Genomic DNA, 20,059 nt, shown 5'->3' with positions numbered 1-20,059 from the left:
TATATTTCTGTTGAAATATACTGCCTTTATTTCAGTTTTTAAAATAATGAAGAATTTAGTAAAAAAACTATGCCATTATTAAGCTAGTGTTTGGAACATAAAGTGAAATTTTGATGGACAGTTTTAATTTAGATCAATTTAAAACAGGAAGTTTGTATCATGGAATTAGAGCAGTCTTGGAGAGAATGAAAGAAGCCCATTGTGTGTGTGTGTGTGCATGCATTATCTTGACATCTGATAATTGCAAATGGGTATCTCCGTCATGCAAACAGAGTTCTTTTCCAATCTTCCACAAAGAACAAGTCTAGTTGTGGGGTTTTCTCAAATCACATTGAACTGTCTTGATAATGGGGAGACACAATGGATAATGTATTTCTAGATAGCGCTTCACACTTAAAAGAAGTTAGCCCTAGCTAGAATATTTTTGATTATAATCCTTCTCACTCAGGACTGCAATTAGTTGTTTGGTCCCCAAGCCAGAGTCTTGTTCAGTGAGACATGTAAGAGATTCGTATTTCATGTTTAAATATCTAGGTAATCCTATGATCTACAAAAAATAGGAGCTAAATTTCTTTCTATTGCCGTCTTAAGTAAAGAATATTCAGTTGAGTGTAGCAAACAATTTGACCTCTCTGCTAATCTCAGTGTTGGAGGTTTTATAAACCAAGGATGATGGCTGTGGAGAGAGAAGGTGGCATCAACAGAGAAAGAGAGACAATTAAATGGTTATTGGAAGAGTTTACTGTTTTGTAGAGATACTTTGAGCGAGCCACACACATGGCTGTGTGTGTAGTAAATCAGCTTGCTTCCTAACCATATGGTCTTGGGTTCAGTTCCACTGCTTGGTACCTTTGGTAAGTGCCTTCTATTATAACCCTAGGCCAACCAAAGCCTTGTGAGTAGATTTCTTCACCTCTTTCCAAGTAAGGTAATATTTCTCCATAGCCAAACATGTTATTTTTAATAGATGGAATGATCACATAGACACTCCCTTCTTAGCTAGGAAACTAGATGCTTGTGCCTAAAAGTAAAAATCATAAATTTAGCATCATTTCATTCATATTTATGATGCTTTAATACGATGTTAAAACACTAGTGGTACTTGATAATCAACTGCAAAAAGGGCATCGGTAGGATTTAAACTAGAAATTCATACAGTAGCTGTTACTAAATACATTAACTAAATATCACAAAGCATTCATGTTGGTTGTTATTCTATGTATTTTATAAGAGTCGAAAGCAAATTCGATGACTGACATCCATACTAGTGAAGCACTAAGAGTACCATAAGAGTGAGATCGTTGCCAGAGCAACAAGCTGGCCTCTGTGCCGATGGCATGTTAAAAACACCATACGAGTGTGATCATTACCCATGTTACCTTACTAGCACTTGTGCTGGTGGCACGTGAAAAAAAAAACATTCGAGCAAGGTCGTTGCCAGTGCCGCTGGACTGGCTCCTGTGCAGGTGGCACATAAAAAGCACTATTTGAACGTGGCTGTTGCCAGTACCACCTGACTGGCCCTTGTGCCGGTGGCACATAAAAGCACCCACTACACTCTTGGAGCGGTTGGCGTTAAGAAGGGCATCCAGCTGTAGAAACTCTGCCAGATCAGATTGGAGTCTGGTTCGCCAGACCTCAGTCAAATTGTACAACCCATGGAGAGTGGACGTTAAACGATGATGATGATGATGCGTATGAAGTTTATTCACTCAAAAAAACGTCAGAATTTGTCTTCAATATATAATCTTATCCAAATTTGAGACCATACAATGGTCCTACCAGTGTAAGCATTTCAAACATTTGATAAGGAGGGTAGGAGAAATATGATTAAGCACCCACTACACTCTTGGAGTGGTTGGCGTTAGGAAGGGCATCCAGCTGTAGAAACTCTGCCAAATGAAGATTGGAGCCTGGTGCAGCCATCTGGTTTGCCAGCCCTCAGTCAAAATCGTCCAACCCATTCTAGCATGGAAAGCGGACGTTAAACGATGATGATGATGGACATGGCAAAGGTATGTGGGGAAAAAGACTAAAGCTGAGAGCAAAGAACACAAACCCAACATGCACTAAAACAATTAGCTTCTGCATGGTTGGAGTGATTACAGTAACTCTCAGTTTGGAGTGGTAGCTGCATGGAGGAAAAAAAATAAAAAACAAAGAAAAGTGCATTACAGAAAGAGCCAAAAGAACTGGGACATTTATTGATAGCATGTATGATATTTAGCACTGCTGCAAGTTCAACACTGAGCTAAAAGCTGCTGAAATCCTTGTGAGTTCCACTCAGCAACAGAAGGTAGTGAACTGCCCCCACCCCCATACTTCGAGCTGACGTTAGTTGAAATATATATACATTCTGCATTATATTACAAAACCCACAAATGTGCTCCATATTACAGAAAACACTAAATTATTCCCTGAATGCATCAATAATGGGCTGTGCTGTTAAAATCACATTATTTATACAAATTACTCTATCTTGTATTTAGTTAAATGTTGGCAGGTGTAAAGGACATGGACAGCACCCCATTTCAGTTATATTTTTTGTTTTGTTTTTTCCTACAGAAACCCACTTTTTGGACTGTGGAGATTCCAAATCTGCAAAAAAAAAATCGGCATTTCAAAATTTAATTCCCCCACACGCACACACACCAATTTTTCACTTTTTAAGAAATTTTTTTGGCAAAATACGTAGAAGAATACAGAGATTATGACTCTGAAAAAAAAAGTTTGTAAAATTTCAATTTTACAAAATTTTTTTGTAAATTTGAAGTAGAAACCATGCCATGTGGTCTGAACCCGGAACCATGTGGAAAAAACCATGTAGGAAAGAAAACCTTGAAAGGGATGTGCAGTCCACGTCCTTTAACCTCCGCCTAAATGCCTAGTAATAGCAGGTTTATAAACACTTAAAGAGTGAATATGGTAGAGTGGAAATTATGCAGAAGACCGCTTTATCTCTCTCTCTATATATATATATATACTTATTTCTTTACTACCCACAAGGGGCTAAACACAGAGAGAACGAACAAGGGCAGACAAACGGATTAAGTCGATTACATCGACCCCAGTGTATAACTGGTACTTAATTTATCGACCCCGAAGGGATGAAAGGCAAAGTCGACCTCGGCAGAATTTGAACTCAGAACTTAGCGACAGACGAAATACCGATAAGCATTCGCCCGGCGTGCTAACGTTTCTGCCAGCTCGCCGCCTTTTTTTCTAAATATATATATTTTTTGTATATATATATATATACTAGCATTTTTTGTATATATATATATACTAGCATTAAAGACCCGTTGTTGCTGGGTCATAGTGCTAGTGCATGTATATATGTGTATATATATGTGTGTGTACATATTACATGTACATCATCATCATCATCATCATCATTTAACGTCCGCTTTCCATGCTAGCATGGGTTGGACGGTTCAACTGGGGTCTGGGGAGCCCGAAAGCTGCACCAGTCCAGTCAGATCTGGCAGTGTTTCTACAGCTGGATGCCCTTCCTAACGCCAACCACTCCGAGAGTGTAGTGGGTGATTTTATGTGCCACCGACACAGGTGCCAGACGAGGCTGGCAAACGGCCACGCTCGGATGGTGTTTTTATGTGCCACCGACACAGGTGCCAGACGAGGCTGGCAGACGGCCACGCTCGGATGGTGTTTTTATGTGCCACCGACACAGGTGCCAGATGAGGCTGGCAAACGGCCACGATCAGATGTGTTTGTTACGTGCCCACAGCACGGAGGCCAGTCGATGCGGTACTGGCTACGGCCACGTTCGGATGGTTTTCTTGTGTGCCACGTGCCACCGGCACTGGTACCACAAAGATACAATTTCCATTGATGTTCATCTATTTTGATTTGTTTTGATTTTCACTTGCCTCAACAGGTCTTCGGTCTTCACAAGTGTCACAAGAAGGAAGGTATGCACAGGTGGACTGACTACGTCCCAGGTAGGGGCCACAGGTTATGGCCTGACTAGTCTTGCCGGGTCTTCGGATGGTGTTTTTATGTACCACCGACACAGGTGCCAGATGAGGCTGGCGAACGGCCACGATCGGATGGTTTTCTTGTGTGCCACCGGTACTGGTACCACAAAGATACAGTTCCATTAATGTACATCTATTTTGATTTGTTTTGATTTGATTTGATTTGATTTGTTTTGATTTCATTTTGATTTTCACTTGCCTCAACAGGCCTTCACAAGTATCACAAGGAGGAAGGTATGCACAGGTGGACTGACTACGTCCCAGGTAGGGGCCATGGGATATGGCCTGACTAGTCTTGCCGGGTCTTCGGATGTGTTTTTATGTGCCACCGACACAGGTGCTAGATGAGGCTGGCGAACGGCCACGATCGGATGGTGTTTGTTATGTGCCCACAGCACGATGGCCAGTCGATGCGGTACTGATTACGGCCACGTTCGGATGGATTTCTTGTGTGCCACAGGCACTGGTATCACAAAGATACAAATTCCATTGATGTTCATCTATTTTGATTTGATTTTGATTTTCACTTGCCTCAACAGGTCTTCACAAGTGTCACAAGAAGGAAGGTATGCACAGGTGGACTGACTAGTCTTGCCGGGTCTTCGGAAGGTGTTTTTATGTGCCACCGACACAGGTGCCAGATGAGGCTGGCGAACGGCCATGATCGGATGGTGTTTGTTACGTGCCCACAGCACGGAGGCCGGTCGATGCGGAACTGGCTACGGCCACGTTTGGATGGTTCTCTTGTGTGCCACCGGCACTGGTACCACAAAGATACAGATTCCATTGATTTGTTTTGATTTTGATTTTCACTTGCCTCAACAGGTCTTCACAAGTGTCACAAGAAGGAAGGTATGCACAGGTGGACTGACTACGTCCCAGGTAGGGGCCAAGGGTTATGGCCTGACTAGTCTTGCCGGGTCTTCGGATGGTGTTTTTATGTGCCACCGACACAGGTGCTAGATGAGGCTGGCGAATGGCCACGATCGGATGGTACATCTACACAAAATACAAAATTATATCTTGATATCGCTAGTGATAACAATACTCAAAATATATAACAGACTGGAATTGTTAGCCCATCTCTTGTAATTTCGATCAATTGTATCTTGTCCTCCCTCTTGTATAGAAGTGTGGCTACAATCCAGCCTACCTCTACTTCGGGGGGGGGGGGGGCATTTTAAACTTTTAGCCGGGACGTCCTATGCCCCAGATATAAAAGTATTTCCACTTTGCAAGGTTCGAGTCGAGTATTCCCTTGCATGCTCCGTTGACTCGAACCTTGCTTCTATTGTGGCGAATTTACCGCCTCTGGTTAGATACTTGATATTTTTCATAGTCGCACCAAGACACTTTTCAATGGTCTTTTCCTCCAGGTGTTCAAATCGGTTTTTTTTTCTTCTCTGCATTGTATACTTTATAGGCAATAGTCTTTTCTTTAATTCTATTTTTTATTTCGTTTGGTGGTGTTATCCTAGATTCACCATCTTTGTCGGTGATCAATCCGAAATAGGTTTGTATTTCTTCCATTTTAATTTTAATGAGTTCGCCACCCGCCGACGGCTGTAGCGAAATTCATTTTTGGACTTTCTTCTATCGAAGGCATTCTAACAAAAATGCTTCCGTGTAAATGGTGAAAATATTGTCAATTTCCCCAAACAGGGACACAATTCAATTTTTAAACAATAACCAAAGCTCCTTCTCCCAAAGGGGGAGGGTTACGGTTTACAATTATTTAACAAATGCAACACAACAACGCTTCCCTTACGAGGAACCAACAAACGTGAAAACAATAGTTAAACAGAAATAATAATAACAACAAACAAGCAGTACTCTGTTGAAGCTATAGGCCTTTATGGATCAGAAATAAACCAACAGCGGTACTCAGTAGAAGCATCTTTCGTACAGCCAAACTTCATATAGATACTTAATGCTAGCTGATGAGCAAATAATCTAATGTAAAAGCCGTGCACACCTCCATCTGGACTATTCTATTTCTGCACGCTAATTTTATTTTTTATTTATTCCCATTCATGTGAAACCACTGATTCAAGTTCAAGTCATTGATGCAATGTTACGATTTAATTATTATATCATACTTTAGTTTGATTTTAATTATTACTTACTACATATAATTCAATTATTATTATTATTATCTCTAATTTTTATTGTTAAAGTGAAAGTATCTGACATAAAATATAGAGATTTTTTGTTTCACTTTTAACACGTAATACTGAAATAGTGGAGAAGATATGATACTGCTATGGGCTCACCCTAGGCAAGCGGTTGAACATTTTTTTTTTTTGCCCATGAAACTACATGGACCCTAAGTAAGGCATGTGTAAAATTTGAATGAAATTGGTTGTGTAGTTCTCAAGTTTTAGGGAAACACACAGACAGACATTCTCAGTTTTATATATAGAGAGAGATATATATATACACACATACAAACGTAATCACAAATGCAAAACTAGATGGAAAACATAGTACACAAATACTGAAGGTAGAATAATATGCTTTTATTAAAGCCAAAAAAATCTTCACAAACTGTTACTTAGTTTTACGTTGCCGTTCGTCGGACAGCTGTGAATGTGTGTGTAAACATACATACGCGCACGTGTAGCAATCACCGCTTGACAACCGGTGCTGGCTTGTTTACGAACCAGTAACTTACTAGTTTGGTAAAAGTGTCCGATACAATAAATACCAGACTTAAAAATAAGTATTGAGATCGATCTGTTCGACTAAATCCTTCAATATGACACCCCAACCTGAAAATTTAATTCTGTAATTTTGTTTCTAATTCAACACTACAGCTACTTATATAATAAGCTATCTCAATATTTGGAGACTATAGGAGTAGTTGTCACGAATAAAATGGAATATGCTGGTATTTGTTGATATTTTTCATTTTACAACGTTCTACATAATAAACCACACGTAAATGTTTCCCCTGCTCCTAATACACGTGCTTTTAAAATAAAATATTTATTCCCTATAGTAAATATCACATTTTCATTTTAGTGTATTAAGTAAACACCAAACAATGTAATGTATACATTCCATATTTAGAATTTACACCGCAATTCTCCACGCGTTTACAACATTTTCACACACACTATATATATATAATATATATATAATATATATATATATATATATAATATATATATATATATCTTAAAATTCAATAGGCCGGCGAGGAAATATGAACGCGGTCACTGAATTGTTAGAAATAGCAGCCAACTCGCCAGTTTTAAAAAAATGTAGGCATGTTAAAATATGTAATCAAAAATACGCTGAATGAAGGACGGAAAGGTTATGGCTGGAACGCCTTTCACTTTAGGTTGCTGACTAAATTTATCTCACATACCATATTCTTCGCGTAAAGAGCAATTTCTGCTGGCTAACCCAGCATCTACAATTGATCCAATTTAGAACGGATTAATTTTTTACAGCATCCCACATCACTTCCCAATTAACAACTGGTAATTTGTAAATCTCACTCTACAAAACAATTATGAGTTGCTGCCATGAAAGCAACTACACCATACAATTATTCCTGTATATGACTATATGCTAATCAATGGTAATGTTAATTTATATTAATGAAGTCAAGCATTTGGCATTTATTTATTTATTGTTTCTCATTACAAGGACTTCGAATATAAATAATTTCGAGCCTGTCCTGAAAACAAAATCATTCTATACATTCTCTTTACCTTTATCAGCCGCTTCGATGTGATCTTCTACCCAAGATATAAAATCAGCGACATACATCTTATCAATTTTCAACAGGAGCGACTTGAATTCTTCGGTGGCTTGTTGCAGGTCCATTTCAGAAACACGTGTACCTCAGAACCAAACATATGACATAATTGTTATTCAACTTTCGCAGTTAAGAGTCGACGCCGTTTACGCATGCGCACCACTTCACACCTTCCCTAAAATGTATGACCTTTCTTTGCTAAAGGCATTGCTAGGGGTGATCTTAGTACTGTCTTAGAGTATGGCTGTACCAGGGGGTCCCATGCTAATATATAGGCACACTGTGGTTGCGTATGTAGGGCCCCTGGACACATATAACAATTAAAGACGGATCTTTGGGTGTAGTACTTTACGATATGTTTAGTTGTATCATTTTACGGAGTGAGCTTAAATCATGGGAGATTTGATAAAATGAGCACCGGCCTCATAATAGAATCCTTAGAATCACGCAAAATGCATTTTGGTACCTTTCGTTCTGTGTTCAAATCCCGCTATAGTTAACAGTGCTGTTATCGATTGAATATTTTTATATAATGCATCCTTGATGTGAATAACATGATAAAAGGGAAAAAAGACTAAATGTGTCTCCAACACAATTCGACTCTCGTACAACATGCCAATGTTATCAACCAATGTTTACTACAAGGAACTATAATTTCAATTTGGTCGAATGCCGAAATGGAATTAGCGTTAACGATGTGTTCGGGGATGGGAAATTATTGCGATATTTAATTCCAATTTTTCAAATTCTGCAAAGGCAGACTGTATTTTCCATTCTTCCTGTATCACGCAAGTTAGTTATTTCTAAAGTTTTTTTTTTCTTCTTCTTCTCTCTTTAGAAATGGTTGAAAAAGTTGAGAGAGAGACAATACTTTTGTAGAGCACTAGTTCATACCAATCAACCAAATAACTTTGTTTGACTGCATTATCTGTGTACATAGCAGTGACATTGTTCAGGATGTGGAAGAAAGACTCGTTTGTAGTTTTCATCTGAGTTTTGTGGAGGGTTTACTATTTTTTGGAGGGTGAAGAATTTTGTGGTTTTGAAGGAAAACTGTTTCTAGCATACAGCTGGTGCTACATGATGTACACTCTGTAAAGTGGTTGGTATGAGGAAGGACATCCAGCTGTAGAAACCATGCCAAAGCAGAGAGTAGATCTTGGTGTTGTCTTTTGGTTTGCCAACTCCTATTAAACCATTCACCTCTTACCAGCATGGAAAGCAAACTTTCAATGATGATGATGATGAAACCTATGTATGCATATGTATACATACCCCCCCCTCACATACATACATAGTCAGTTTTAGCCATCATGGCCATGCTGGAGGCTATGAACTAATTTTACCACAAATGAAGAAAATTTAATTCTCATATCTCGCTGAGTAAATAAATTTCTTTCTTAAAAATAAAACAAGAAAATAAATTAAATGGTAACATCATAACTATTTAAGAGAACAGAACAGGAGATAATAAAGAAATTTTCTAACAGCTTTAAAATTGCTTTCAAGAAAATTGCTATTATAGATAAGTAAACGAAAGTAATAATTTTCCATCTGAGAAAGTTATTTTCGAATCAAGAGCTCCTTTTAATTATTCAATTAATCAGTAACTAATTTTTTAAAAATCAAATAGGTATAATTTTCATTTTTATTAGTTTTTTTCCTGACATGGATTATGATTAAGAAGGGAGGTTACTCTAAAAACTAATGATGAAATTCAACTTGGTGTTGCAAAATAACAGGATTTGTTAAAAGTTTTAACTCTTAAGGTGGAACACAGGTATGAGTCGACTAGAATCGAGATTGCTTTAAAGAAAACTGTTGTAGAAATGGAACTTGCTATCGCTGGTATTATGTTGATTTCATATGCTATAAAAGTCAGGTATATTTGTTTGTTTATTAAATTACCTGTTTTACTAATATTGCGAAACTGCATTATTCCCAAACTTTATAACATTAATTATTAAACTAATGTTTGTTTCTCATATTTGTTTACTTTAAATTATTATTTAAGGCAAACACAGGTAAAACGCAAATTCTTTTCACTTTAATGTTTTTGTCTATATTCGTAATCTCGAACATCTAAAATGAATGAATCCGAAAAATATTTCTCAAGAAAATGCAACAGTAGTTGAACCGAAAACGAAGAAAATCAAAGGAAACACACTCTATCTAATAAACAGAATTACAAGAATGAATTTCCTTCCACAATTGAATATCAACTTTATTTGACGTATCTGTAAAGTTATCTATTCAACAACAGGCAATCTTTCATTTTGACTCTTATATCGAATGATCGCCAACTTTTTTATAAATTGTACTTGTAGTCTATGATATTAAGGTATATGTTATAATGAAATAAGTTGTAGCTTACGATAGTTATGATAGTTTGGTTGAAATCAAGGCAGGCTGTTTTATGGTAACTGTGAAAGTTGCTGTTACGAGGTACTTGTATTTATTGAAGTTTTCAAGATTTCGTATTTGGAATTTATGTTATGAATATAACGAAATTGTTTCATTGTTAGTTTTTACTAACCTACAAACAAATATTTTATTCCAAAAAGTTACATGTTCATATATGGGGTCCACAGATGATAAGATAGCTCTCGGGAAATCCACAAGCAAAATAAGGTTGGGTACCCCTGAGATAGACGATTACATTTGACTCCAGTGTTCAACTGGTACTTTATTTTATCAACCCCGAAAGGATGAAAGGCAAAGTTGACTTCAGTGGGATTTGAAGAGCATATTTCAGTGGGACTATGCTAACCTCATTTCTTTTTACAGTACTACTCAAATACTGTTCATTTCAAGTAAATTCTACCACACTACACCTCCACTAAACCTAAGAGGCACTCATTTACAGTCATTCCAAATGCTGGCTCTCACTCTGGGGATTTCTCTTGACGAAAGTACATGCTTATCAAACCTAAGACTGGCTCTTCTCTTTATGACCACGTTAGGAATACACACAGTTTTCTGTGTTATCTCCACTTATAAAAAGATAAAAAGTTTGTACTATACATTGTAACAAGCACTCACTGTAGGTACCCCCAGTCTATAAAAATATTGTATATATATATATAGTTGCAAGAGTAGCTGTGTGGTAAGTAGCTTGCTTACCAACCACATGGTTCCGGTTTCAGTCCCACTGCGTGACATCTTGGACAAGTGTCTTCTACTATAGCTTCAGGCCAACCAAAGCCTTGTAAGTAGATTTGATGAATGGAAACTGAAAGAAGCCCATTGTATATATGTATGTGTGTGTCTGTGTTTGTCCCCCAACATTGCTTGACAACCAATGCAGGTGTGTTTATGTCCCCATAATTTAGTGGTTTGGCAAAAGTGACTGATAGAATAAGTACTAGGCTTACATAGAATAAGTCCTGGGGTTGATCTGCTTGGCTAAAGGTGGTACTCCTGCATGGTCACAGTCAAATGACTGAAACAAATAAAAGAATATAAATCAATTAAAAAATTGTGAAGCATGTAAACCAAAAATTTAAATTTGTAAAAATATAATAGGTTTAACATTACTCTTACTTGTTTCAGTCATTTAACTGTGGCCATACTGGAGCACCGCCTTTAGTCGAGCGAATCGACTCCAGGACTTATTCCTTGTAAACCTAGTACTTATTCTATCAGCTTCTTTTACCGAACCACTAAATTACGGCGACCACCATTGGTTGTCAAGCGATGTTGAGGGGGGACAACACAGACACACAAACATATACAGACACATACATATATATATAGATATATATATATATATATATATATATATATGCACATATATACAACTGGCTTCTTTCAGTTTCTGTCTACCAAATCCACTCACAAGGGCTTTGGTCAGCCCGAGGCTATAGTAGAAGATTCTTGCCCAAGGTGTCACGCAGTGGGAATGAGCCCGGAACCATGTGGTTGATAAGCAAGCTACTTACCCCACAGTCACTCTTGCGCCTTACTAAAATTTTAATATAAATATTAAAATTGTTTCATATATTGAAATGGTAAAAGTTTTAATTAGTTGTTGTTAGCTCTTGTCAATCCTAATACAACCAACCTATCATTAAAGACATTCCATCTGTGACTAACCCATGAGTTACATTGAATAAGATCCATTAGATTACTAATTCTCAAGTAAAAAAAAAAATTAAGTATGGGTAAGTTGAAGAATTGTTAAATGTCGAAGACATTGCTAGATGTTGTTGCTCATTTCATAATAGGACAGCCCTGATCCAGTAAACCAAGGAGCAAAGATACTCCTGCTATGATCCTCCCATCTTTTTCTTGTCCAAGGAACCTAGGACTACAATATCCAATGTGTCTTTTTTTTTAAGATGGTAGGGTATGATTTGAGGGAGATTTGACTGTTTTTTCCAGCAATTGATGAACCACATAGAAGCTCCCTTATTTGTTCAACTGGTAGAGGTATGCAGAAGAAGTATAACAAGCAGAGAGAAGTAGTCAAGCAGTGTAGTTACATAGTCACATAGTTATATGTAGTTGTAATAGACAGTAAAGATGTTAAAAATATGTAGTTTAATCAAATATGATAATGGTGGCATTCACATACACAATGAGAAAGATGTACTGCAAAAAGATCCAAGATTGCCATCATGGAAACATTGCCTGCACCCCCAGGTTCTATAAAGTGATCTAAATTTTTAAAAAAAAACCTTCAATCAAAATTTCATGCTACAAGTTAATTTACGAAATTCTTCATTATTTTCAAAAGTAATTGAAACAAAAGCGGTGTATTTCAACTGAAATATGGTAATAAGGCAGCGGATTGGCAGAAACGTTAGCACGCCGGGTGAAATGCTTAGCTGTATTTCGTCTGCTGTTACATTCTGAGGTCAACTTTGCCTTTCATCCTTTCGGGGTCGATAAATTAAGTAACAGTTACACACTGGGGTCGATCTAATCGACTTAACCTTTTTGTCTGTCCTTGTTTGTACCCTCTATGTTTAGCCTCTTGTGGGCAATAAAGAAATAAGAAATAGGTAATAGATGGTTAAACTGATGTGAATATATAAAAAAAATATGGAGGATATTATTGAATTAAGTATCTTTTTATTGAATCCATTGATGATTCACTTCAAATTTTTTGTTGTTTTTACAGGTTAAAGAGTAACAGCTATAAAACAATCATAAGACAATTAATAAGGTTAGTTTGTTTATTATCACCATGGAATTATAATCATTTCATTAAAATTTCTTTCTTAAATTCAGTTTTTGTTTCCAAATTTATGTATAAAATCATCGTCATCATCATCATTTTTTTAACATCTACTTTTCATTACTTGCAAGGGTCAAGTAGAATCCACTCCAGCCACACTTCTATAATTGAGCAGCTGTATAGTTCCTCTGCATCAGAAGTTCTCAGCACGGGCAGTACCACCCGCAAGGGGGCACTGGGCATGTTGTAGGGGGTGGTGAGGTAACATAATTAACATACTAAATTTTTATAGTAATTGTATTATACATGATAAAATAGTAACGGTTATTAAAATAAAATGAGATTTCATTAGGCATAAGGAAGTCATTAACTTGCAATGCATTAACTTGCAATTTACAACTTTTGCCTGTATTAATTTTTTTTTTTTTTACCATTTCACTGTTAGAAGCTTATACAATCCATTTTTAAAGTAAAATTTATAAATTATCATCCATGTTAAGTTAGTTTAGTCGTGATATCTCACTTACCACTTAGGTGGACGTCAGGCATAACAATTATTTAAAAAATGGGGTGCTACAAAGCAAAAGGTTAAGAACTATTGCTCTATATCAAGAAACTTGTTCTTTTGTGGTCCCTTCTTTCACATCCTAACCTCTTATATTCTAGCATAAAGCTACCATTCTTCCTACTTTAGCCCAACTCAATTAAAGGGCAGGATCTTGGTCTTGTATGTTATATGGTGACCTCACTAATGCTGGTATCATGAAAAAAGCACCCAGTACACTCTGTACTGTGAGTGGCATTAGGAATGCCATCCAGCCATACAAACCATTCCAGGCAGATATTAGAGCATGATACAGTTCTGTGGAATATGTCAGATCCTATCAAACTGTTCAACCTACGCTAGCATGGAAAATGGATGTTGAGTGATGATGACGACAAATTACATATAATTTGTATGTGTGTATGTATATATTTATTCATACTCATACTGATGTACATAGATATATACATCCAATACATAAAGATCTGAAAGCAGAGATCATTAGCACAGCAGACAAAATGCTTAGTAGCATTTCATCCATCTTTACATTCTAAATTCAAACTTTCCCTTTCATCCTTTTGGGATCAATAAAATAAGCTCCGGTTTGTCACCGAAGCTGATATTATTGACTTACCCTACCTCCTTGAAATTGCTGGCCTTGTACCAAAATTGGAACACAATTGTTATTATAATTGTGGAGATGACTGAATGACAAGCAAAATAGAGACAGACTGACAGACAGATATATAGAGAGAGATAATGAGGGGAAAGAGAGATAGAAACCACAACAAATGTTAGTTTAATAATAAATTTTTAGAGAGTTACTTCCCTTATATATGCCAAAAATGCATTAAAAATGGGGAAAATTGATGGTAAATGTTTTTTTAAATCGTAGACTCATCGTTGATGCGCACTAATACCCAGAAGGGCTTGATATGAATCACGACTATAAGATACCCGGTTTTGGTTAAACTGCACCGCAAAATGTGGGAGTAGTTAGGAATCTAAATCGTAGGAGACAGACAGCACACAACCTCACTTTTATATATAAAAATATGATATGTGACAATTATTCGGTTGCCTTAATAAGACTCCGAGTTTCGGATGTCGGGGCAGAAAACTGCTCTGGCATCTCGTTAGTTATCGAGGCAATCAAAAAATGCTGTGAAAATGACCATTAAACAAAGGGAAATTACTGTGTAATTTATCATTATTAAGACAAAAGAGCTATTAGAATGACCATTAAATAGGGGGGAAAAACTGGTGTGCACGCATGTGTATGTACATGTGCACATAAGCGATTTCTATGAGCATTTTTACTTCTTTACTTCCCCCCCACTTCGTTTTTTTCCCTTATTTAACGGTCATTCTAATAGCTCTTTTGTCTTAATAACAGTCAATTACATAGTAATTTCCCTTCGTTTAACGGCCATTTTCATAGCATTTTGTGATTGCCTCAATAACTGATAAGATGCCGGAGCAGTTTTCCACCTCGTCATCCAAAACTCAGAGTCTTATTATGGCAACCGAATAATTGTCACATATTATTTTACAGACATGTATATATATATATATATTTTTACATACACTTTTTATCTGTTTCTGTCATTGAACTGTAGCCATGCTGGGACACTACCTTGAAGGGTACTTATTCTGATGACCTCTTTTGCTGAACCACTAAGTCATGGGATGTAAACAAATCAATATTAGACACTAGTTGTCAAGCAGTGGTGGGAGACAAACACAGACATGTCATAAGATGTACCTGATGTAATCTGTGGACACATAAGAGGTGCAGCAATATCAGAGGAAAGTTAACAGGGAAAATAATTTTTGTGTGTGGAAGGTGCACAGGTATAATTAATACCAAGCATGTACAGAACATAAACTCCATCAAATGCCAGGGGTGGAAAACTAGAAGAAGTCTGTTGTGGGGGTGGATGCACTGAGAGCATAGCTGCTAAAATAAGAATAGGGTGGATAAAGTTCAGAGAGCTCCTACCTCTGTTGGTAACAAAGATCCTCTCCCTCAGAGTGAAAGGCAGATTGTATGAAGCCTGTGTGCAAACAGTCATGCTACACAGCAGTGAAACATTGGCTATGACTGCCAAGGCTTGAAAGAAATGAAGCTAGCATACTTTGCTGGATATGCAATGTCAGTGTGCATGTATGACAGAATGTAAGCATCTTAAGAGAAAAGTTTGGCATAAGAGACATCAGATGTGGTGTGCAAGAGAGATGACTGTGCTGGTATAGTCATGTGATGCATATGGACAAGGACAGCTGTGTAAAGAAGTGTCGATCTCTAACTGTGGCGGGAACCTATGGAAGAGCCAGACCTAGGGCAAGGTAGTAAAGCATGCTCTTTAAATGTTGGACTTCACAGAGGCAATAGCAAGTGATCAAGACCTTTGGTAATATGACGTGCTTGAGAAAATCTATCAAGTCAAGTGAAATCGCAGTCATGGTTGATGCCAGTGTTGCGTAACTGGCACTCAGACTGGTGGCATGTATAAAGCACCCTTGAAATGTTGGGCAATATGTTGTGCTTAAAGATAACCTGTCAAACCTAGTGAAATCGTTGTCATGGCCAATGCCAGTGTCGCATAACTGACTCCCATGTCAGTGGCATGTAAAATGCACCCTTCGAACTTTGGGTCTCCCAGAGGTAGTGACAAGTGATGCAGAGTGAAGCCGCTTGCCAAAGATTAACCTTGATCTCTGCTGTGCATGCACACTAAGTTTTAGCTTTCTGGCTCACTTCCACTGTGCCAAGTTTGTTCCAAGACTCTTTTCTGCTGACCAAAATGACAATCGGGTTTCAGTTGCACAAGATCTCCTTCATTATGTTGAGAACAATGAAAACTTTACATAGGCCTCCGAGCAGGTATTGCTAAGCTTTTGGCAAATTTTGATGCAAATTCTGTGCTCAGCTTTCTCTGTCATGATCAATGTAATGATCACACGCTACACACCTTCCTTCCAAGCACTGCTGTAAACTACGGAAGTAAGCTAGAATATTAAAACTTAGTGTGCATGCACAACAGAGTTGAAGGTCACTTTGTGTGCTTTGGCTTCATTACTGTGGCAACAGTCCAGATACTTATTGATCAGACCACGTATGTCATATACATGTGTGAAGCATGATCTTCAAATGTTGAGCCTCACAGAGGCAATGACAAGCAACTGAAACCCTTAGCAATATGCTGTGCATGAGAACCTGTCAAGCCAATGCCAGTATCACATAACTGACCCGTTAAAAGCACCCTTCAAATATTGGGCAATATGCTGTGCTTGTGAAGATCTGTTGAACCAAGTGAAATCATAGTTATGGACGATGCCAGTGCTGGTGGCATGTAAAAAGTATCATTTGAGTGTTGGGGCTCATGGAGGCAGTGACAGGTGACCAAGACCCTTGGCAATATACTGAGCTTGTGTTGACCTGTCAAACCAAGTGAGACCATAGTTGTGGCCAATGCCTGTGTCGGGTCAATGACACCCATGTCAGTAGGACATAAAAAACACCCACTACACTCTCAGAGTGGTTGGCATTAGGTGGGGCATCTAACTGTAGAAATCTTGCCAAACCAGATTGTAACCTGGTGAAGCTCCCTGGCTTACCAGTTTTCAGGCAAATTGTCCAACCCATGCCAGCATGGACAACAGACATAAAATGATGTTGGTAATGTGTAGATACATGTGTGTGTGTGTATTGTAATAGCACACCTTTGATGCAAGTCTGAGGACATGCTTCTCCAATTCCTAAAACTGTGAATGTCATGTAATTTTTCTTTTAACAACAGAGTGTAAGTGCCATGAGAGAAAAGTGGGGCATAAGAGGCTTTAGATGTGGTGTGCAAGAGAGACAGCTGCATTGGTTTGGTCATGTGATGTGTATGGACGAGAACAGCTGTGTAAAAGAAGTGCCAATCTCTAACTGTGGAGAGAACCTATGGGAGAGATAGACCCAGAAAGACATGGAATGAGGTGGTGAAGCATGATCTTCAAATATTGGGTCTCATGGAGATGATGACTAGTGACTGAGACCTTTGGCAATATACTGTACTTGAGAAGACTTGTCAAGCCAAGTGAAATTGTAGTCATGGCCATTACCAGTGTCATTTAAGTGGCACCTGTGAAATTGTAATCACTGCTGTTGCTGGTGTCATATATATAGCACCTGTGCTGGTTGCACATAAAAAGCACCCATTACACTCTTTGATTGGTTGGCATTAGAAAGGGTATCCAGCCATAGTAACCATGCTAAATCAGACTGGAATTTGGTGCAGCTCTCTATCTTGCCAGTTCCTGTCAAACCGTCCAACCCATGCCAGCATGAAAGCAGATGTTAAATGATTATGATGATGATATGCACACACACACACACACATATATATATATATATGTATATACATACATACATATATATGTGTGTGTGTGTGGTGTGTGTGTGTGTATGTGCATGTATATATTTATATATATGTGTGTGTATATATGTATATGTATGTATATATATATATATATATATATATATATATATATATATATATATATATATATATATATATATATATATATATATATATATATATATAACAAATGACCGTGACCTTTGATGATTTGCTGTGCTTGAGAAGACTCATGAAACTCTAGTCATGGTCATTGCCAGTGTCATGTAAATGTCATCTGTGAAACTGTAGTTATGGCTGTTGCCAGTGACATGTAAATAGCACTTGTGTCAGTGGCATGTAAAAAGCACCCATTACAGTGTTGGAGTGGTTACCATTAGGAAGACGATCCAGCAGTAGAAATCATGTCAAAATCAGACTGGAACCTGGTGCAGCTCTCTGGTTTACCAGTTCCTGTCAAATCATCTGACCCATGCCAGCATGGAAAATGGATATTAAATGATGATGAAGAAGGCAAACTTGCCAGTGCTGGTACTACAAAAAAAAAATACACCCAGTACTCTTGAAATAATTGGTAATCAGTTAAAACGGCAACAACACAAGACTTCAGAGTATTCTTTTATTGACAGCAAGACATCTGCAGTGCTGGTGCCACAAATAAATTCACCCAGTACACTCTGAAAAGTGACTGGTGTTAGGTAGAATATCCAAGCCATAGAAATCATGCTAAAGCTGAGATATCGAAGGAAGATATGATCTTCCAGCCTATTGAATTCTATCAAATTGTCATACCCATTGCATTGTCTGTCTTCCATGCCAGCATAAGGTAGATGGTTTGATAGGAGGCAACAAGTGAGAGGACTGTGTTGAACTCCATTGTCTTCTTTGGCATGGTTTCTACAGCTTGATGCCCTTCCTAATGCCAAATCCCAAATGACATCTTATTGTTTTTAGAGAAGGCTATAATGGCTTGATCTATTCTGTCTGAAATGAAAAATGAAGTGATCATGATTAGAATGCATTTACTTATGCATTTATTCAATCAGGGTTGACCTATTGAGACCCCCTTTGGTCATGACTGACCTAGAAAGTTGCCCTCCCAGGCACAAGTCCGGGCAAGGTTGTTTATGGAAGACCAGCAGTCGCCCATGCATCCCGGCCTCCCTTCTCCACACCACCAGTGTTATCCAAGAGAAAGGCAAAGGGGCCGATACAGCTTGGCACCTGTGATGTCGCAACTCATTTCTACAGCTGAGTGAATTGGAGCAACGTGAGATAAAGTGTCTTGCTCAATAACACAACACGCAGCCTGGCCCAGGATTCGAACTCACAATCTCACGATTGTAAGCTCGACGCTCTAACCACTAAGCCATGTGCCTTCACAGGGTTGACCAACAATAACAACAACAACAAGCATCTCTGGATTCCTGGTTATTGTGGTCATTTTGGTTTCTTGCATCTTTTCTTTTATCTTTTACTTGTTTCAGTCATTCATGCTGGGGCACCACCTTGAATTTTTAGTTGAATGAATTGACCCCAGTTCTTCTACCTTTAAGCCAGGTACTTATTTATCAATTTCTTTTGCTGAATTAAGTTACAGTATGGTTGTCAAGTGGGTAGCATTTTTGTAACACCAGCACTGGTAAGTTTGCCTTCATTGGGGAAGAAACACAGACACAAAGACACACACACATACATATATACATATACAAGTGCTGGCGTAGCTGTGTGGTAAGAAGCTTGCTTCCAAACCACATGATTCTAATTTCAGTCCTTTTGCATGGTGTCTTGGGCAAACACCTTCTACTATAGCCTCAGGTCAACCAAAGCCTTGCAAGTGGATTTGGTAGACAGAAACTGAAAGAAGCCTGTCTTTTGCCTGTGTTTTGCCCCCAACTCACCACTTGACAATTGGTGTTGGTGCGATTATGTCCCTGTAACTTAGCAGTTCAGCATAAGAAATCAATAGAATATGTACAAGGCTTAAAAAGATAAGTCCTGGGTTCAATTTGTTTGGCTAAAACCCTTCAAGGCAGTATTCCAGTATGGCCACAGTCAAATGACTGAAACAAGTAAAAGAATATATACATATGTGTATATATATATATATATATATATATATATATACATATTCAGGAGTTATATATATATATATAT

The 20,059-nt window shown here is 37.9% G+C and overlaps 2 protein-coding genes across 3 annotated transcripts in view; one reads left to right on the top strand and one right to left on the bottom strand.

The window, feature by feature from the left end:
- Positions 1 to 8,273, bottom strand: part of LOC115222611 — a 32,600-nt gene extending 24,327 nt beyond the window's left edge. The window contains exon 1 of one of the 2 annotated variants that reach the window (XM_029792913.2): positions 7,721 to 8,273. In XM_029792913.2, the coding sequence (XP_029648773.1) occupies positions 7,721 to 7,835 (115 nt within the window). In that variant the 5' untranslated portion in view covers positions 7,836 to 8,273. The remainder of the gene's footprint in view (positions 1 to 7,720) is intronic. The other variant, XM_036511520.1, reaches the window with a different exon arrangement.
- Positions 8,274 to 9,444: 1,171 nt separating this feature from the next.
- LOC115222570 (endonuclease V-like) overlaps positions 9,445 to 20,059 on the top strand; it is a 35,521-nt gene continuing 24,906 nt past the window's right edge. The window contains exons 1-2 of the mRNA XM_029792846.2: positions 9,445 to 9,649; positions 12,893 to 12,937. Of these exons, the coding sequence (XP_029648706.1) occupies positions 9,597 to 9,649; positions 12,893 to 12,937 (98 nt within the window). The 5' untranslated portion in view covers positions 9,445 to 9,596. The remainder of the gene's footprint in view (positions 9,650 to 12,892; positions 12,938 to 20,059) is intronic.

This window comes from Octopus sinensis, linkage group LG20 (assembly GCF_006345805.1).
Source record: "Octopus sinensis linkage group LG20, ASM634580v1, whole genome shotgun sequence".
Lineage (NCBI taxonomy): Eukaryota > Metazoa > Mollusca > Cephalopoda > Octopoda > Octopodidae > Octopus > Octopus sinensis.
This window is presented reverse-complemented; position numbering and strand designations above follow the sequence as displayed.